At 39.3% G+C, this 21,558-nt stretch overlaps 1 protein-coding gene and 1 non-coding gene across 2 annotated transcripts in view; one reads left to right on the top strand and one right to left on the bottom strand.

Moving 5' to 3' along the window:
* The window catches only part of antxr1d (ANTXR cell adhesion molecule 1d), a 29,322-nt gene extending 8,171 nt beyond the window's left edge, over positions 1–21,151 (bottom strand). Inside the window, exons 1-17 of the mRNA XM_055029751.1 lie at positions 20,791–21,151; positions 13,835–13,906; positions 13,675–13,746; positions 13,304–13,385; positions 12,518–12,548; positions 12,360–12,433; positions 11,330–11,398; positions 11,168–11,248; positions 10,980–11,040; positions 7,529–7,627; positions 6,681–6,750; positions 1,809–1,887; positions 1,466–1,561; positions 1,315–1,353; positions 774–872; positions 525–689; positions 354–434 (exon numbers count right to left, since the gene is read on the bottom strand). Of these exons, the coding sequence (XP_054885726.1) occupies positions 354–434; positions 525–689; positions 774–872; positions 1,315–1,353; positions 1,466–1,561; positions 1,809–1,887; positions 6,681–6,750; positions 7,529–7,627; positions 10,980–11,040; positions 11,168–11,248; positions 11,330–11,398; positions 12,360–12,433; positions 12,518–12,548; positions 13,304–13,385; positions 13,675–13,746; positions 13,835–13,906; positions 20,791–20,951 (1,431 nt within the window). The 5' untranslated portion in view covers positions 20,952–21,151. The remainder of the gene's footprint in view (positions 1–353; positions 435–524; positions 690–773; positions 873–1,314; positions 1,354–1,465; positions 1,562–1,808; positions 1,888–6,680; positions 6,751–7,528; positions 7,628–10,979; positions 11,041–11,167; positions 11,249–11,329; positions 11,399–12,359; positions 12,434–12,517; positions 12,549–13,303; positions 13,386–13,674; positions 13,747–13,834; positions 13,907–20,790) is intronic.
* On the top strand, positions 11,626–11,699 carry trnai-aau (transfer RNA isoleucine (anticodon AAU)). The gene has a single exon. It is a non-coding gene; the product is annotated as a tRNA-Ile (tRNA).
* Positions 21,152–21,558: the final 407 nt, after the last annotated feature.

The raw sequence follows: 21,558 nt of genomic DNA, 5'->3' as shown, positions 1-21,558 counted from the left end.
ACAACCGAAGTCCTTGTGTGTGAACAATTGCAGCTTTGATAAGACGAATGGTACTAACGATTCACTCTATGACTGAGTGTGAATCTATGAAGGAGTGGGGGAAATCTGAACTGACCTCTACATGTAACGTAGAAACAGTTGTTATAAATCAGTAAGACATACAGATCGGACTCCATGCTCTGTTATTCACAGCTGAGCAACAAAAATCCCCCAGTCAGTACCATATAACTGACTATTAAGATACTTCTGGGTAGTTGTTACCAAAAGAATGAGCCTCTAGATTACACCAATTCTTAAATTATAGTTTAGGGTACAGTTTTGTGTGCTAGGCTGACTTTAAGAAGCAGGCTCACCTGATCTCCAGGCCGCGGTCTCATGAGAGAAACTTGGTCATAACCTCTTCTGAACAGAGCCCACAGAGCGTCTAGTTTCCCCTGGAAAGTAGAGAAAAAACGTTGCAAGGTAGATGGGAAAAGATAAACTAAAAATGAACCACAGTGTGTATGTAGCTGCAACACACTGACCTTAATGGGTGAGTACCACTTCTTCTGCTGCGGGGGGCGGCGCGGAGGTTTTCTAGGCTTGGGCTCATAAGGTTCAAATTCCTGCTCAGGCATCTTTACGATGGCGTTTTTAGGTTTGTCCAGTTTGGCACCTTCCTCGGTCGACCCTTTTTCTCCCCATCGTACCTTAAATTTAGAAGGAAAAACAAATCAAATACTCCGTGCAGAATGCTGTTTTCAGGTTTGAAAAGCGTTGAGTCTGAGTTTTACCTCCATACGCTTGATGCCACCAACTCCTCTTCCTCCATAGTATGAAGCGTCCACTGTGGGCCACTTCTTCCTGGGCATCCCATCATCCTCATCTGATTCCTTTGACAGAAAACATCATTGTGATGCTTATGTCATTTAGCTAACAGCTTGTACTAAGGTTGAATCATTTACAGCACAAGTATTTATACTTCTTTAATTTTTGTTAATATTCTGTCTAATGTAACCAGTATATTTAACTGTGACTTTATGTAGTAACCAATACAAAGCAGTGTATTTGGAGTAAATATATAAGTTGACTGTGTCAATGTAAAGGAGGCAAGGGTGAAAACATATTTCAGATTTTTATCGTTTTCTTATTTGTTCCAGATCTCATTTGTTCGTTACACAGTTTATGTATGTGTATTTAAAGATGGTCTTGTGAAATGTGCAAAAGCCCAAGAGATGTGATGATTTTCCAGGGCACTGTTCAAAGACTGCACACTTTAGAAAGCTTCAACAAAACAAAACAATTATTTTCTGGCTGATGAAGGTGCTGACTTACTGGCTCTGGAGGTGGAGGAGGTGGCGGTTCTTTGATTACCTGATGCAAAAGGACACATAAATATGAGTTAACCTGTGTGTAACTGCCCTAAATGCTTTCACAAATCCTGATCGGGTTATTCAGATGGACTTTCTGAAATGCTAACACTTACCACAGTGCAGCAGAGAGGCCAGAACCACCACATCAGCAGCAGAGCCAAGAGCAGGAACACAACCAGCAGTGAAATCAGTACGATGGTGCCGTCAAACTACACAGAAATGCGGGAGGAATGCACAACAATTAAACTCAGCTTACATGCAACTATTTGTAAAACCCAAAAAAAGGGGAGGAAATGAAAAGTACTCACTGCCCCCTCTGATGACAAAAAACAGAGGAAAGAGGGGAAGATAAGAGAAGGGGGAGAAAAATAACTTGGAAGAAAAATTGTTTAACAAAGGCAGCGTGCCAAAGACAGATATGAACATATGTTGCGCTTCCACGCAGGCCCTACTCACACATTCAGTAGTTGTGATGTGAACAGAGCTGGTGATGTAGGAGAGGCCTTCGTTCATGCTCACCTGCAGGTAGATCTCCCTGAGCAAACAAAACAAAACAAAACAAAAATCTCTGATCATTTCATCTGAAAACTCTCAAGGATGTCGGCATGTGTTAACACATTTGAGGCTCGCCTGGGGTGTCAAACACATTCCTCTAACTAATGGAGTTGTACTTACTGCCATTTTAAGCACACAAGTATGCTGACAGAACTCTCGGCTAAAGCAAATGGGAAGGTCAAAGAGCTCTCCACCCACAAAAAGAATCTCCACTCCTTGGACTAGACCCAAAGCTCTTATGTGAAAACCGCTGAAGGATAAACTTTCTTCTTCTTCTCCAGAATCTACTGCTGCATCGAGATAGGCAGGGTGGAGACAGGAGACCAGAGAAAAACAAGCAGTTTAAGATCTGAAACCATTCAGGGTTCTAGATGTGAAGAGGAGATTGGACATTTACACAGTGTATTTATACCCTCTGATCTTTTTCACGTTTTATGAGTTAAAAAACATAACTTTTATTGTAATCATTGAGATTGTATGTGATACACTCACACAAACTTGTGCACAGTTGGCAAAACAGAGGCAAATGTTTTTATTTTTTATTTTTCACAAACAGAAGTCTGCATGGCAGACATCTTATATCCAGCTCTGGCTAAATTAAGATATGCAAACCCTGATCGCAGGGTGTTGCATATCGGCCATAGATTTTAATTGAGATCTGATGTAACCTGAACATCTTCATCCACATGTTTTCCTCCTACATCGCTAGTGGGAAACTGCAAAATGCTCTCTTTTATTTAGGAGTGTCAGTGTAAAGGGTTGAAATATTATTGCACGCCATACTTTCAAGATCTTATTTGTTCATTATTTTCCTCACACATCTTTCACAACAGATCTCAACAGAATATTTTGCAGTTTGCGGCTGTAAGATGGCAAAATGTAAAAAGGTTAGGAATGCTTTGGCAAGGCACTGAAAAGTTATGGTTTTAACTACAAACCAAAGAAGCAAACTGTTGGACTTGAGCATAAAACAGCTACTTGTTTTTATGGGAGGCAGAAACAACAGTAGGAATTGAGCTTTAGGTTAAAATCTGAGGAGGGGTTGACAACACGGAGGTCACTGCAGGGTGGTGGGTGGAAAGAGGAGAGGAAACAGAGCGTGGGGGATGGTAGGGTAAAAAAAAACCTCCCATTCTTGATCCTCCTTAAGAGAACCGATGTTCACTTCTGCAGTAGGTGACTGCGGTCGACACCTCATGGAGACATTGACTCAGGAGGTTGGAACTGGAGGTGCAGGTGTCACTAATTATTCCCTCTGTTTTCTGGCTGGCCTCCCCATCACACGGTGGGCTTTCCTTTCAGGCCGGCAGCAGACATGATGCTATCAGCTCCACTCTGACAGAGAGATCTCAGTCCCTATCAATCATCAATGCACCCACTGTATACATTTTTGCCCTGTGTGAGTTTGTGTGGGCATGTTGTGCAGGAGGAGCATGGTGAAGGTGGGGGTGGAGGGTCTGCGTCCGGAAGGTTCCCAGTCAAAACAGATTTATCTGACAGCGACCTCAGTGACTTCATTACATGCGACAATGCTACTAAAACAAGAGATACTTTAAAGCCTTCATTTTCACTTGCTTTAAAAAGTTTGTCAACTACATTGCATTGCTCGGGTTTAGCAGAAAGCCTCAAGAACTGCTACCTAAAGGCCTCAATAAAAGAGAGAAAGTCCAACCTACACATGTTTTGTGTTTGTTTACTTATTCAGCACCATGTACAAAAATAGTAACATCCCATGAGAAGATATGCACTGCATTAGCTTTGGTTGCTGGTGACATTCCAACAAAAATCGGAAGCAAAAATATAGACATTAGCGGATGGTTTTAAAACGACTGCACAGAAGGATGACTTTAAACCTCTGTCATTAAAACATTTTTTTATTCATATAGCACAATAAAATGTGGTTTTAAAGCCAATGTTGGCGCCATCCAGAAATTTATGCCAGGAAATGTTTTCTTTTAAACAACATGACTGGTTTTCTAGTGGAGTGACAAATTGGTTCTGATGTATTAATTTGGGTTTTAAATGTGGGTTCTTTCTTGGAAGGCATGCTAAGGAATGCTGATCTCTCCTGCTGGACTCATCACTGGTAGCTTTGGATATTACAGAGACATTAAGCTGCATACGCACAAGGAATCAGCAAGAGCAGATGACGGTTTACGTCAAGACTAAAAACCCATTCGTTCAAAGTTTCCTTTGATGAACAACAACTGGGACATAGAAATAATTTTAGTCTGGATTGTAACTTTTCATTTCTCCTCTTTATTTTGCCTCTGTAATGTTGCACTTCATTCTTCCTTTCAACATTTTATGTATTTGTCATGTAAAGCAGATTGAATGGCCTTGTTGCTGAAATGTGCTACACAACAGACATGACAAATAATTTTTTGTAGCAAAAATCGCAAACACACACAACTGAATTTGTGCCTTAAAATTTTATATTGAAGATTTAAATAAACATGTATTTACACAAAAATAACTGCATTCTTTAATTAAATTATAAAAAATATATTTCTTAGTTTTTAACAGTAGGTAAGGAAAATGTTTTTGAATCACCCGCGCAGTTTCCTGCTCACAGGATGACATGTCTCTACGTGTCAAACTCATCAGCCAGATGTTGGCCATCTCTCTGGGCCCTTTGGCCAGTCACAGCTGACATCCTCTTTAGCAGCTAAGCTCTGCTGACTCTGCTCTTATGGGCCCTTTGTTTCTTGGATAGACGCTTCCTTAAGGGATTACTGCAGTATTTAATGATGTTCTGCTCTGGTCTCAGGGAAAGCAGCTCCATGTGACACAAATGTATTCAATCATAAAAAAAAACACCCTCAATGCCTGCTTGAATTTTGAGAGTTTTTTTCCAGTCTATATGAAAAGTAATAATCTTTAATCTTTATATAAATGATATCAGTAAAGTGTCCAATGTATTAAAATTTATCTTATTCGCTGATGACACAAATATTCTAGCCTCTGGCGACAATTTAGAACATCTTCTCTCAACAGTCACTTCAGATTAGTAAGTTAAAGATATGGTTTGACCATAACAAATTATCCCTAAATTTGGACAAGACGAAAATCATGGTCTTTGGGAACTGTTATAAAAATACTGAAATCCAAGTTCAAATAGAGGACGTAACTCTACAAAGGGTTTTTGCTAATAAGTTCCTCGGTTTAATAATAGATGACAAAATCAGTTGGAAACCTCATATTAAACATTTACAGAGTAAACTCAGTAGAAGTATATCCATATTGGCTAGAGCTAGACATGTATTGAATGCTAAATCACTTCATATTCTATATAACTCCCTGATTTTACCATACCTATCATATTGCTGTGAAGTGTGGGGAGTTAATTACAAGAGCTCTTTACATCCGGTAACCGTCCTACAGAAAAGAGCCATTAGAATCATCCATAATGTCGGTTATTATGACCATACAAATCCGCTCTTCATAAAATCCAGAATTCTCAAATTCGACGAGCTTGTAGAATTTAAAATGGCTCAATTTATGTTCAAAATATCTAAACAGCTGTTACCTGAGCACATACAGAGCACGTTTCTGAAAGAGAAGGGGGTATAACTTGAGGGGTCACTCAAACTTCAAGATCCGCAAATTCAGAACAACAAGGAAAAGCTTCTGTATTTCAATTAAAGGTGTAAAGTTATGGAATAAGTTACATGAAGATTTAAAACAAAGCACACAGTTTAACGCAATTCAAAAGAAAGTACAAAGAGGTAATTTTCAATAGATACACATACGTGTAATAGAAAGCAATAAGGTGTGTATTGCAGATAACTTGGTGTAAGGGTTAAGAAAGACAAACCAGTATAAAATGGGAAAATGAATAGGTAAATATTAGTAACTGTTACTTCTGACTGACATTTTGATTTTTTTAATGACAGTAGGATTCTACAGTCTCAAGTGTTTAGGGGTAGGAGTTTATAAGTTCTCACTTCTTCCTACCCCATTTTGAGCATGATATGTCAACTGAAACAAAAAATCTGTATTTTCTCTTCTTTCTTATGCACTTCTTGTTACTGTGCACTATTTTATTTTTATATTTGTATCATGTTCGAATAAATTTCATTAATTTAATTTAATTTAATTTAAATTTAATAATTTAATTTTAAAAAACCCTTTACTGCTGCCGATTTGTAAATTTATCAGAACAATATGCAAATAAAAATTACTTTCTCCTGGCCCAAGAAAATAATTTTCCTATCATTTTTCACTGGGGACAAACTCAAACCGTGGTAGACATCTGAGTGACAGAAACAAGACAGAGGATGACTAGGAGGTGTCTGAGGCTGCAGGCCCAAATGTATAATTATGTACCAGACTGCGGGCAGCCGTGAAGGGAAGGCAGCGGCTGCCGGGTCTCCAGCTCTTCTGAGCTCCGCCAAAAGCAACGCTCCGTCTCCCCCGAAAGATAATGCTGTGATGAATTACTGGGAGCAAAGCTGGGAGCCCTCAGAGGGAACTTTTCCACTGCCTGCTGTCTGCGCTCACACTTTGTCACTCTGAGATTAAAGGCATCAAACCTACAAACACATACGCGCGATTCTCTCAAGCAGGCTCTCATTAACTCGTGTTCCTGGGCTCTACTCCTGCCGTCCCCTTGTGATTGGTGTCTGGCTTCGTTAGCGGTGACAAACATTGATTGATCATCAGACACTTGGCGACTTTGGTCCTAATTTCTTCAAGGACAAAAGTCTTCTGAGTCCACACAAAACTTGTGGTGCAGCTGGTAAATATCAGGACCACAGAAAGAGAGCTTACCTCCCCACCTCCTCTATGACAGGAGCAGGACAAAGCAGGAACGTGTCCTCTATTCCAGTGGGTCTTTCATCTTCACAGGAAAGAACAAACAAAAAGCAAAACCACTCAGTAATTTTTCTTCCTCGTGAAATGCAAAACATTTCAAAGCCTAACAGGCATCCAGATTTGAATAAGAAACAATACAAGCTTTGGTTCCAGCACTTCTAAGGGATTTCTCTGGAAAATCATTGCATCAGATTTTTGCCAAAACCTTTGGAAATTCTTCACCCATGGTACTAAACAAGTCATGACAAGCTAAAGAGCAAAATTTTCTGTCTAAAAATACAAGTCTAGTGTGCTCCGTACATTTTCCCATCCATTCTGACCAATCTCCTTCTCCCTGCTGAACAAATAAATGCCCACAGCATGATGATGGCAACACCATGTTTCACCATGGAAATGAAGTGATCAGGGTAATATGCAGTGTCATTTTTTTCTTTGCGTTTAAGCCAGAACATATAATTATTCATTCCAAAATGATTTCCTTTTAACCACACCTTTATAAAGTCAGATTAGTTGAGCCAGTTGTTTTCCTTTCAGGGATATCAAACTAAAGGGTTCTGAATTCAAATGTGTGCCATGTAAAATTCAAAGGGGGCAAATACGTTTGCAGGGCACTGCATAAACATAACTATTTTTATTTGTCACTATACCATCCTGCTCCCCTGGCTGCACAAACACATCCTGCCGTATGTGAGCACAAAGAAAATTTCAGTACAGCTTCATAAAACAAAACTTTTGAAGATCCTTTTTGCCCTGTTTGAAAGTATAAGTCTGTTTGAATGAATGTCCACATGTGCATAACTCACCCACACTATGCGTATCGTTGAGTTTGAAGCTGCAGAGGACCTGGTTGATGTTTCTCGCATGGAGGAAACCATTACCTCTAACGACCACTTGGAACCTCTCTGGGAAACAAACAGAAGGCAAACCAGCTATCAGGAGAGATTGAGAGCATGTACATTTGTGGTAATGAGTGTATTTTCATCTGAGATGGTCATAAAACATCAAGATTGTTCTCATATTCTGAATGTACAGAAAGTAAATCGTTCAAGTGTGCAATTATGGCGAATCCTGACAGCCCTTCCTTTCTCTGATGTACTGAGCTAAATCTGCAGAAAACCTGTGCATGCTTCATTACTGTTTGTTTACATCTGTGTGCTTGTGCGTGCATGTGTGGAAAGCCCATAATATGCTCCAGTGGTGCTAATGTTAAAAGTGCTGCTATTCACAAATATCCCAGACAGAGAAGCAGCCAGGAGGAGTGTGTGGCTGTGTTCATGTGTGTGTGTCTGACCTTTAGTTTCCCCAAGGCACTGTTAAAGTGCACTGACAGAAGCTTGCCAGCATATGCTGGAGTGTCTATGTGGCTGCTACCCAGCATATGTTAAAGAGCGAGGGGGGAACCACTTTCCTAAAAACATGCCTGGAAGGCTGACAACCGCACTGTCAAAGTAGGTCTGACCTTACCTATGGCACCATGGCATACAGGCATGCACACATGTCTGTGTGGAGGCAAACGTGTTTATATTGTGTTTTTTTTAAGGAATGTGTAAGCATTTATCCTCTGTAATTGCAAGCAGGAATATGAGTGTGTCTCTTTGTGGTTTCTCAAGCACGCATGTGCACTTAAGATTCCTCCAGCGGTATCTTTGCTAATAGAAGTGAACATTTGCCACACCTTTATCACTCAACGCTGCAGCGTGAAGATCACTGAATAAAAAGATCACTGGGAGAGGATGTATTCGTGGCAGCCCTTCCTTAAAGGTCAGACAAGCTGCTACGTAAACTATAACGCACATTTATGCATGAAGAAGCACAGCTGACAGCAAAACCCCCCACCCCCCAAAAGGCGGTCGAGTGAAGGATTGGATTTAGAGGTTCTTCAGAGAAAAGAGTGATGATGTTTGAGATTTATCAAAGTAGGGATATAAGGCGGCGTTACAACAGACTTTAGATCATCCACATCACTGCAAAGACTGCACCTCCGTTTCAGAAGACGAATCCAACCTCGACAAGATAAGACCCCCCTTAGGTTGCTTTTCCTCTGACCTCATCATGCTGAATGGCTTAGCACATGTGTGTGCAAACTCAGTTGCAGATGTTCAGTGATTTGCAGCATGTTAGTCACTGGTTGTCATTTCCAGCTTCAGTAAAATCTAAATGTGTTGACATTTAGACCACATGACTGTGCATCTCCTTCAAAACACGTAAATTGTCATTTCAATAAATAGATATCTTCTCAAATAAATGTAATGTGAAATATCATATAGTGTTTCATATAATATAATATAATATAATATAATATAATATAATATAATATAATATAATATAATATAATATAATATAATATAATAGGTTAAGAGTAACACAGTTTGGCTGTGATTTAGCAGTCTGTAGTGTGACACGTAGCAAACAATGTATTCCTTCAATGTATTCATTAATCTAGCACAGCTGACTATTATTAAAACTACTAATGTTTAATTATTGCAAACATTTTTTTTGTTGATGCATTTATTTATGACATTTTCCTTCATGCACATTCCTTCTCTTGACTAAACATATACCAACAACTTTTTTTTTTTTTTAAATGTCAGACAATAGTCCAACTAAGCGCTTTCTGCAAACACTGACAGTTGACCAGCTGAAAGGTCAGCGCTGTCAGACACATGGTGGGCACATACTGGTGTTACTCCACTGACACACCACCCGCCTGGCTCTGCTTTCTTGTGGTCGCCTGCCCTGGTGATCACAAGTCCCTTTGCATCTACACCTGAACGCCTGAGACGGATTTGATTGGTCTCAGTGCGCGTCTCTGTGTTGACACACTTAAGGAGATATTCATGTATGTCCTTTTGTCTGAGCATGTGTGTGCGTGTCGAAGACATGGCATGACTTGTCTGAACTGTGTATCTTCAATCACGCTAGTGAGAAAGGACACTGAAACGCAGGGAGGGGCATATAAAGGAAGGGACAGCAGGGAGTTAAGGGTCAGACGTTAATGAAAGCAGCAATCTCTGCTGTCATGTTGGATCTCAGGCCAAACCCTCGCTTTCCTGTGTATGTGTGTGTGTGTCATGTAGGGGGAATCGGTGCTGTCACGTCAGATAGTGTGGCCCGGTGTTCACTGTACAGTCTGATGGCCTGTTCGCAGGCAGCTCGGTCTGGTCACTTCACATCAATGTGAGGGACATGTGTTTACGTGCTTCAAGAACCATGTATGCGTGTGAATGTGGCTGACTACAAAACACCCAACCATGTGTGTTAGTTCAGAAGATGCGTCAATATGCTGCATGGATGCAGATGAAGAAGCAGACAGTGTCACAACATGCATGCAGAACGTTAGTATGTTTGTAAATGTAAATGCAAGAGATGTAGATGTAGGATTACAAACTAGTGACTGATTTCTGCTTCAACGTAAATACTTAATAACAGTGTTATGTTCTTATGATGAGGCAGAAAATATTCTATTCTTCAATAGCAAGTCAGTAAGATCTGACTTAAAAATGTTGTTTAATTAGGCCATAATCAGGCTTTGGTCTCTTGATTTCTTAGTTCACTGAACATTAGGAGATTCATCAATCGAATAATAAATGAGGCTGTAGCAAGATATTTCGGCACGTCTAGTGAGACATGCTCAGACTCCGAGACCAGAGACAGTAATTATATCTGGTAATAACAGAGTTTTTTCACTGTGTTTTATTTCTAATGCAAGATATTTCTCCAGTCTCCTCCTCTAACATGCTTTTCTCATTCATCATATCCCATAATGCGAGGTAATCTCCATTAGCAGCCCTGGTAGAAGGCCCGCAGATGCAGTCTCTTAAGTGAGTCCTAATAAGGTCATGTCAAAGCTCATCCATCGTGCCGGCTGCACATAAAGGATCTCTCTCAGCATTTCCTCCGCTGGTTCTGGCTTGCTTGTGCATCATACAGGAAGGAGCACCATTGGAGAAGGAGTAGACAATAGAGCTTGAAACAATCTCAAAGGTCTGTTTAGCATACCCAATGTGGCAAACTAGGCCAGAGATGCAGCCATGCTTAAAGATTTTTTTTTTTTTTTGCACACATGCTGCGCTGCAGCAGCCATGCTAATTTCCTCTGGCTGTGAGTGACAATACGCTCCCTGTCACTCTGCGGTCATGAGCATCCATGCAATTACTTAACCTCATGTTCCACTAAAAAGGCTTTCGATGACTGACACAATTGCTCACGCCATCCCCAGTTTTAACCAAGACCCTCACGGCTCAGACCTCTTACCTCCCGCACAGACACTGGATGGCTCGGCTGCCAGTATCTCAATGCAAGACTTCTTGATTATCTGAGAGCCACAAAGGGGGAAAAAAAATAACACGTGAAATTTCGGGATCCAATATTCTTTAATGAGTCTTCCTGTGTGGGCGAGATTTTCTATAACATAGATGTGGTACTGCATGTGTGTGTCATACCGAGTCAATAATTCCTCTGAGGGCTTGGAAGCCTCCTGTTACTGGAAACACATGTTCCATGGTATCTGCAATAGTTGCAAGCTGCAAAATATAGAAACAGGAAGCAAAACTGAGTTGTTGCTTTAACACATTTGGAACATTTTATTTCTATGTGCATCTTACCTGGGTCTGATTGAAATCTTTGACTCCTACACAATAAACAATGGCGCCCAAAGACCTGGCTCTTTGTGCCTGCAAGGATTGGTTGAATATGTGGTAAGATTTTAGTGTCTGCTTTTCTGCTGATCTAAGAGCACAGTGGATGAAAACAAATTCATCCACTGTGCTAGCTGAGGTTATTTCTATAAATCCATATTGATTTTGAAAAAACGTCAGAATATGAGCACTTTTGTCAAATCTTCATTGTGGTCAGATCATGTCAATTTTTCTTAAATTGACAAAAACTCAACATTATGTATGGCTGGTGAGCTCAGTTGGTCAGCGCGTGGTGCTAATAACGCCAAGGTCATGGGTTCAATCCCCATATCGGCCAATTGATATTTAAAGTCTTCAGAAAATCAATAAAGGAAGTGCGGAGATTAAAATCAACAATTCAAAATATTTTAAAAATCTGCAAATTAAACTATAATACATGTTGAATTTAAAAAAAACAGAATATGAGCATTTTTCTCAAATCTTTATTGTGGTAAGTTTTTCTTAAAACGATGAAAACTCAACAATACTGAAGCAAATTATAAATTACTAAAGTTTTTTTTTTTTTTGTACTCTTGTAACCATTAAACAATCTCCCCTTCAGTTCAACCATATCAGTGGAGACACATTGTTGATGTTACCATTATAAAATAACTTGCACTTAACTTAAGTATTGGCAAAGATTAATGTAACTTTCACAGGTGGCAGAGCGTTGTTGTTAGCAGCTGCTGAAAGTAACCAAAAAAGTTACTTTTAATGTAACTTAGTTACTTTCCAAATCAAGCAATCAGTAATCTAAGTTACTTTTTCAAGGACTAATCAGTAATACGATTAAAGTTACTCTTTCAAAGTAACTATGCCATCTCTGTTCCTAAATTTAAGCCACAAATTCAATCGGTCAACAATTTTCTATAATAAAACTAATTGCAACTGGAGTGGTAATAATCCAAAACAAGGCTGCATGCCATAAAGCTTTTCTCCCCACATTCACACGCATTACCTCACGCTGTGCTGTGTCATACTGTCTTTCCTTCAGTTCCCCATCCGTCAGAGCAATGATGACACTGGCAGTTCCTACAGAGAACATGGAGCATATATGTTTGATTTTGCTATTACATTTAATTGTGCTAAAAAAAAAACATTTCAGATGGAGCTTACCTCGGTTCTCATGGTAAATCTGTGTATTAGCCTGTAGTAGCAAAACACAGGTATCAGTCAATATTCCATCAAAATGGCTTCATACAGTAAAATGGTCACATTTTGGTATTTCTGCTTATCCCGGGAGAAGCAATGAGATTCAATTAGAGATTAATAGAAGTGAATTTAATGCACATATAAATATGTGCCAGTTCTTCTTGTGTAAAATTTACAGTGAATGACTGGAGGAAATATTATCATTTTATCATAAAGGCACTAAAAGTTTAACAGGAGACAAAACATCATGTGACAAAAAAACATGCAAGTCAAGGTGTCATTATATTATAAAAAAAAAAAAAAACTTTACAAAAATGCATAGTTCCCAATTGTGAATTCTAGCATAATAATTAAGACTGCTGACATAACCCTGCACATCGAAGTGTTCAAACCACAGGGAGTTAACCTCTGTCTGCAAACAGTCCGACTTGTTTTGTTTGGAGACTTTTCCAAACTTTGCTTTATGATGTCATCATTTAACATTTTCGCTTACTTGCTTAACTGTCCTAAGTGAAAAACATGGCGATCACTACCAATTACTATGAAATGAGCTGTAAAAGAAGGAGTTTTTAAAAAGACAGGTAGTAAAATGGAATGCTTTGGACACACATACACAGTACCAACAGGCAAAACAGCAGTTTACATTTTTTTCAGATTCAGGTAATTCAGCTAAACCTTTGTTTAACGGAATGATATAAAATCATTGTGCCACAGGGGAGGCATTTAGTACACAAAAAGAATTAATCATACCATCTCCAGGCCTAGGTTCATGCATGTGTCTCCTCCAGGAATAACATCATTCAGAGCCCTCAAGCCTTCGGTTATGGCCTCCCTGAGGAGTAAAAGACCGACATCCAGATTAAAAACAGCCTAAACAAACTGAGGGAGAGTTCTTATTAAAATAAATAGAACAGAGTAGGTAGAGTCAACATGACACAAATGTTTTTGAATCAGGTAGAACCTAGAGTTAGGATGGATGGATGGATGGATGGATGGATGGATGGATGGATGGATGGATGGATGGATGGATGGATGGATGGATGGTGGATGGATGGATGGATGGATGGATGGATGGATGGTGGATGGATGGATGGATGGATGGATAAAACACAGTGTGTTACCTGTTCTCAGTCAACTCCATGATGATTTTTCCTTGTGTGGAGAAGACGATGAAGGACATCCTCAGCATAGGGCTGCAGACACAAAGTTGTTCCACTTCAGCTTTCAGTAGAGACTTAAACAAACATTCCCACAATTTATAGGCATCGTCGTCCATTTTACCTGATAAACTTCTCTGCTAGGTGCTTTACAAAGGAGTATATCTCATTCCAGTGATGCTTCACGCTGCCAGATCTGAAAATCAGCATTTTTCTCAGTTAAAAAAAAGCAACCATAAAATCCATGTATATCAACACAAGAGTGTTAATAGTTTCTTTAGAAAAGATGGAAATGCACCCTACATGCTTCAGAATAAAAGTCACCCCTGTCTCTGCCGAGGTCAACCCTCAGATGATTTAGTAACATTCCTTCAGTTTGGACTGCAACCCCTCATCTGTGAGCTGCTGGTTAGTCTGCTGCATGATGCCACAAACAGAACCGTCTCTTTAAAGCCTGTCTCACAGCGCTGCTAATGGGAGCTAATTGCTGCTGGGCCACAGGGTTGAGGTTAGACAGGGACAGATGCAGCAGTCTGCCTCTAAACAGGGACCGCGTAGCAAGCAGCTGGCCTCTGTTCATGCTATATGTGTTCAAGTGATTGCGTATGTGTGAGTGTGTGTGTCTGGGGTGTGTGTGTGTGTGTGTGTGTGTGTGTGTGTGTATGTGTGTGAGGGGGAACAGATGGTCCCACTATGCAAGGCCAGCCCAACAACAGGTTGGGTGTCCGTCCGCTAGAGTAGAAAAGGCTTTGACATGAACAACAAAGGGAACCATAACTATCACTCAGCAGGGGGGAGATGTCTGAATGTGTGTTACAGGAAGTAACATCAAAGCCCTCTAGCAGCAAATCTGCATGAATTTTAGAGGGTCATAAGCCAAATGAAACACAGAGCCTGTTGGGTTCAAGTGGGATTATTTGTATCCTCCATATAAATGTAGACTTCCCTCTCAATTACCATCTTCTGTGGAATTATCCGATAAACAGAAGAGCAGCAGGAGGAGCTTCCTGCTAGATTCCTATCTTATTGAGAAACTTTGTGTACTAAAGCTCAACAAAAACTCTGCTTTATTTCACTATGTTTGTGAAAAGGATTGGATAAAGTTAAAACAGTCCAGCTGATGTTCTTTTTAGCAAAAAAAAAAGACCTAAGCACATTGTTTGAGCTACATGCATGCAACAGTAACGCACAGCGAAAGAACTTCATATTATTAATGTTCTATAATTTGCAAAGTCAAAACATGGCAAATGTCCTACGATTGTTTTGTGTATTGCTGAAGTTTTTTTGCTTGACTTTTAAGTCAAAAGAAGACAAATCATAAAGACAATATTTTGAGATGGAGATATAAAAAAACAACTTAAAAACATGCTAGCTGCTGATTAACTCAAACATAAGTATGTAAAAATGCAATTGAAACCAGATTCTTATATACAATGTTTAAAAAGATTTTTTTTTTCTCACTATGAGACTAAACATTTCCTGTCAGCCTTGATTATTCAAATAATTTTTCAGCTTTTAAATGGCAGAACAATGAGAGGGAGAAATCTTTTTCACTTATTTTTTTTTTAAATTCAGAAGTGTACATGTCTTTTCTTGATATCTGGTTTCATTTAGGATGTCCTTCCACAAGCTTCTTCCAACAATTTGCTGGACTTTTGGCCTCTGAGCCAGGTTAGTTCAGCTGCCTCACTCGCACACGCCTTTTCTGCTTTCTGTGGGACTGAGACCAGGGCTTTGCAATGCCCACTCCTAAATAATGACTCTGATGTCCTTAAGACACCTTCTAACTAGGCAGTATGAGTGAGGTTATTATCCGTTTGGAAGACCCATTTGTGGTATAACTTCCTGGCTGATGTTCTGAGATGTTGCTTCAATATTTCCACATAATGTTCTTTCCTCAAGTCATCTAATTTGTAAAGTAACCCTTCTTTCCTGAAACAAAATATCACCATGTCAAGAAGGAATGCACTGATTGCAATTTTCTGGCTGATCGGCAATTATCAATCTTTAAAAAGACTGACCTGCCGATTCTGATTCTGGCCAATATCATTTTTTCTTCTTCTTTTTGTTGTCTTAAATGTTGTAAATATAGAAAGATAGTTGCTGCATTGGTAACGGTAGTCTGACTAACATGCAGACATGACCTGGTCTACCAGTCAAACTGAGGACAGTGGTTGAGTTTTGGACCTTCACAGAAGTAAATAAGATCAGAGGATATGATCAGTTTCACATGTAGTTGTCGGCCGATCACCGATCTCCCAAAATGAAGGAAATATGCGCCGATAAATTTCTGCTGGCCAATAAATCGGTGCACCCCTAATTCTCAGGCTTTCAAGCTTCACTTTTTTCCTGCACCTAAACACTTAAACTTTAGTTTAATTAAATTACAGAACATATTTTATAAAAATAGAAGTAGTTGTCCCAAAGTATGTTTTCTAACTACAAATCTGACATTTTAAGTTGCTTTCTATGTAATAGCCTTCTTTTTTTCTGAGTCGGCTTTCTGCCCATATCCTTATGACTCTCTTACCAGCTTCAACCAGCCTCCTTACAAGGTCTTTTACTTTGACTTCAGGGTTGTTATGCATATTTCTCACCAAAACATGCTCATCCCTGGAACACAGAGCCGGTGTTCTTCCTGAGCGGAATGCCTGCTGGATATTCCTGCTATGTCTATACGCTCTTAATTATTTGAACAGATGAATGTGGTGCATTCAGCCATCAGGAAACTGTAAGGAATAAACCAAACTGGTGGAGGTTCACAGTTCCTCTTCTTGATATTTCTATTTATTTTTCAATAATGTCAGAGGGGAAAGCTGTGCTGTCTTAAAATACATTCATAGGCTTGAATCCATTTAGCTCAAAGGTTGTGAATTACTCTATCCATACTTCTTGAAGTCATGACATTATCTCTGGGCTTTACAAAGTTATTGAACGACAGCGTAATCTTATGATCTGAATAACTTTTGAATTCAAAGTAAGAGGAAAATTGGGGTCTTTATTGGAAAGTGAATGAACGGGAAATCAGAGAAACGTGGAAGACATGCAAAATGTTGCCCAGATTGGCAAATAAAGCCAGGACAATTGTGTCAAAGTACCTGCTTTACCAACTGAGCCACTCAGCACCCAAAAGAAAATTCTTTAAAAATGTGATCTCTCTCAATATTCTGCCATTTAGCAAAATGGCAAAAGTTTGCAAACATGGCTGAAAGTGACCTAAACAATAGTAGAATTCAATGTAAAAAAAATAATGTAATAATAATAAAAGTCTGGGTTACTTCTACAGCTAAAATCAAAGCTTAATGAAAAACAAAGTTATCATCATTTTATTTCGGTAGCTGTATTTTTAGGTTCTGAAAACCAGACATGCTTCCACCTTAAAAAGAACATAAATCTTTTTAAGACCTACATACAACACACAGCCATTATCACTGAATTTGTGACTACTGTTTTTTTTTTTCTCACACTTGAATTTGTTCAGTGTGAGAAAAAGAAACTGTAGCCTGGTTTTAAGTGAGGATCAGACATGGCTTTAAGAAGGTGGCACTCATGGTAATTTAGTTTTTCTGTTGCTTGCAGTTATGAGCTCATAACCATGTTGCACAGCCAAAGTCAAACATGAGGGACAGACAAACACAGATGAGGTGATGTCTAAAAAGTCGATGCACATTCGCTGTTTTCAGTTTTGCTCTGCACTCTGCTTCTGAAATATTAGATTGGGTCACTGGGTGGCATTTAAGATCCGTAGAGCGTGGAAACGTGACAGTCCTATCTCGGAGGAAAGATCAGCAACTTCCTGAAGGCCTGATGAAGCTTACAGCTCCAGACAGTGTAACAAACCAGAGGCGAGGCCATGCATGATGTGCCGCACTCCCGAGGCTTCTACTAAACTTTTTGAAGCAAAGGGTAAAGACTGAACAGTGGCAGACAGATGTCGAGGTGGACATCTGAAAGATCGCCCAACGTGTCTAAACCCGACCTAAATGTCACTCAGTTTGTCTACTTCACAACTCATGGGGCGGTTTCACTGAGGACACTGGAAGAGAGGCATTTTTTCTCAAGCTTATGTTTGCAAGCCTTGGATTACGTGCAGCGTCGCCACAAACTCAATCTTTACTCCATTAAAGACATGCTGTAACTTTCATCTTCTAATCAGATTGAGCAAACAATTCGACTGTGGTGTTGGGTGTTGTTGAAACTTTTGTTCTCTGCTAAGACAGCATGTTTTGAAACGCAGTAATTTCAGTCCATTTGGCGCATGACGTGCATAAGCAGCAGTTTTTCTTGGTGCACTCACCAAAAAAAAAAAAAAATGCTTTTGTAGCATTTTTTAAAATCAAACTAAAACATTCTAAGCGTCTCTCGTGAACCCACAAGTCGTGAACATGTTGGATAGTGGATGGATAAACAATCTAATCTATTAGCCTTTTTACAAATTCAAACCTGATAGTGGAAGTAATCAAAACAGCAACATGAATAGAAATGCAAAAGTTTGATGTTCCTGTGTGAAAAATTTGTTAAGGTCTCAGCAGAGATTTCAGCATTTTCTTGTTGGCCTATTTGGCAACAAACCCTTAATGCCTCACGATGACCAAAATCCTTTTCTACAAACTACATCGCCATGTTTCTACCGACATCCACTTCAAGTTTTGATGATAAAACTGAGCTTGTTAGGATATTTAGCATGCCATCACATTAGACAAAGAATTGGAAGAAATGTTGGAAACAATAGCAACTACAGGGTTGATTTTGCTGGGATTTTTTTCAGTATGTGGCTTTGTCTTGGCCTTGTTGCAAAAACATTTTTGCTGTGCTATGGTAAGGTTACTCATAATGGTGTGTGAGGTTAAAAAAAACAATAAGATAATATTGTTCTTGGAGAGTCATTACCCGTGCTCAGAATATATCTCCCTCCCCTTCCTTATATTTCTGGCAATATTATCACCAGTTATTAGCCTGGTCTGTTATTTCAACATTTCTTTTGTTTATGTTTTCTTTTAATGATAGAGACTCTTGAAAATATGCATGCAAAAGTGAATTTACATCAGTCTATTCAGTGTCTGCATTTCTTCTGAAGGAATGAAGTGTAATGTCATACACAATGTGTCTGAAATAATAAAACTGGCCTATTTAACTAATAAATATGTTCTGCTCTGGTCTTGAATTGCAGTGTTCACAATATGAGATAACAAATGAAATGAAGTAACTTAATAAAGTTAATAAATAAATTTGAATAAAACTAAAACACTTATATTTGGAAATAAAAGGAAAATAAGTAAATAGAGCACAGACTTAGCTAGAAATCACAGAACTACATAAATTCACTCTAAGGTAAGGAGAAGCATTGCAGTGAAAAAGAATGACGACCAAACAGATCTATAAATGCAGAAATTATTTGTACATCACTCCATGTTCTCTGCTGCTAACTGGTTTCACTTTATTTCAGCTGCTGTGTAGAAGTTTGGATGAGGAACTGGAAGGCATATAAGGGATTTTGAAACTTAAAATTTTTTTATGTACTCACTAAAAGAAAATCAGTTCTCTGTGTTCGAGCCGTGAACATGGGCATGTTGGCTAGACTTATGTACTTCAGATTCCATCTCAGATTTCTAAGTCTTCTGCAGGTTTTAGAAAGTTTTTTTTCCCCAGGATTTCCCTGTATTTAACTCATCTGCATGTTAAAGAAAAGCTCACAGAACAATGCTGCCACCGCTGTGTTTCATCATTTCTACATCTGCACAGTCCAGACACAACACAAGCCACGCTGCATTTGTAGATGAATAAAACAAAAAAAAAAGAAATGCCCTGCTTTTCTAAAGAATTTATAAACTAATGTTGACTTATAACCTATTTTAATGCAAGGTGATCTTTTGGTAATACATTCTCATATACATTATTAGCTATCGTAGGACATCAATTAACAATATTTCTTAATTGTTCTGAACATTTGTGGTATACTCTCTAACATTAGGTAAATTTCCATAAGTCATTTAGACTTATGCAGATATCAATATTTCATTGATATCGTCCTCTCAAATAGTGGATCTTTCTTACAATTTTACACAGTGAATCCTTCATAACTTTATTGGTCAATGTTTAAGACTTTATTGTTGTAATTTCCCTGCCAATTTTACTGGAAATGAAAAAGGTACATATTCACCATTTATGAAAATAGTTCAAGTCTATGATGCTCAAAGAAATAAAAAATAAAAAATAAAAAAAAATTAATCAACCTGAATTGAAGGGATGGGGTGATGTGAATGACTTTGCTGCAATCTACAAGTTTGCCTCTAGATGGCACTGTAAAAATTACTGTGCATTTAAATTGTATCTTTAGGCATATTTTACATCCCCTTTGTTTTAAATGTTATCATTTTACAATTAAAGATTTCAGCCAGTTTGCAAAAATAAATAAATAAATGAATGATAACTGCTTTGTTATCCAAAACACAATCACTTATGTCTATGAACTTGTAGGATTAAAGAAAGTGTGATTATTTAAATCAGGGCATTAAGTGAAATGGACCCGCTGAGGAGCGCACCGGGCCATGCAGGCAGCACCTCTGCGGGCAGCTTCTGCAGCTGTGTCCGCAGGCGTCATCAGCCTGAAACCCTATCCTGCTCGCCCTGCCCACATCCGTGGGTAACGCAGCCTTTTTGACTCACCGCTTTCAGCCAGACAAAGAGGAAAAACACGCTCCGAAATCCAAAATATTCTCTCTACTTGAAAAATCACCACAGCCCGCATGGTTGAACATATCTAAAACAAAGAAAAGTGCCTTTAGGTGTGTTTCCTAAGCAAATTCTCCCAGTAGACTTTTAGGAGGAGGAGGATAGTTTTGTGACACATAGACACTTTTATCCTAACACTAACTTTGTAGAATAATGAAGCCTACGATGCAAATGTTTCTTTCATAAGTGAAAGTCACCCACAGTCACCGCATTGAGTCGTTTTATTCTCTAACGTACCGTTAGGCCACAACAGGACGATTGATGCGCCCCACGTTTCTAAGCTCGGTTGCATGGCAATGAGCAGCGAGCAGAAAGTAACAATGCCATAAATAATATGAGGGGACTCACTTGTCCAGAACAAAGTAGAGGTCAAACGCGCCCTGACAGGACATGGTCTCCTCCTCCTCCTGTTGCTCTCCCGGCGGCTCCCCGTCCACCGGGACGCAGAGGAGGAAAAATCCAAGCGAAGCAAAGGCGAGGAGCAACAAGCGAGCCTGTGTCCACGCCATCTTTCCAGGTTAGCACTTTACTTCTCCAACACTGCAACCACTCAGGATCTTCACATTTCTCTTGACTCGTCTGTTTCCAAACAGACTGTGTTTTTGTGTGGGTATGTGTGCGTGTGTGTGCCTTCAAGGAGGAGTCAGCCCTAGAGGAGTGTTGCTCTGCTCAAGCCGGGCTCTTCAAGGCTTCTCTTTGGGCTGAGGGGGAGAGAGGAGGGAAGGAGAGGGAGTGCGGGGCATGAAAGCGGGGCAGGATGAAGGAGATGCGAGACGAGAACCGAGAAGAGGAGAGGAGCGACACCCGAGGAGAGACGCAAAACTTCACTTTTTCCATTCGTTTCCAAAGGAGAAGAAATCCTCTCTGTTCAAATTCGGGGCCCGATCGTCACAATTTGTGGATTAACGCACAAGCACAACAAAAATACATCTGCACGACATCTAAAGGGTTTAGTCTTGCTTTCGTGTAATTACAAAAAAATAAAAATAAATAATAAATAATAATAATGATAAACATAAAAATGTATACACATTCACAACTGACCGCAAGTAACATTGATTTGTTATAGATTTATATATCTTCATATTAACGTGACATAATCACAGGGACTGCATA

Source organism: Poeciliopsis prolifica, unplaced genomic scaffold, assembly GCF_027474105.1.
Source record: "Poeciliopsis prolifica strain line A6 unplaced genomic scaffold, Auburn_PproV2 SCAFFOLD005, whole genome shotgun sequence".
Taxonomy (NCBI): Eukaryota; Metazoa; Chordata; class Actinopteri; order Cyprinodontiformes; family Poeciliidae; genus Poeciliopsis; species Poeciliopsis prolifica.
The sequence above is the reverse complement of the archived record's forward strand: the minus strand, read 5'-3'. Positions and strand labels throughout refer to the sequence as shown.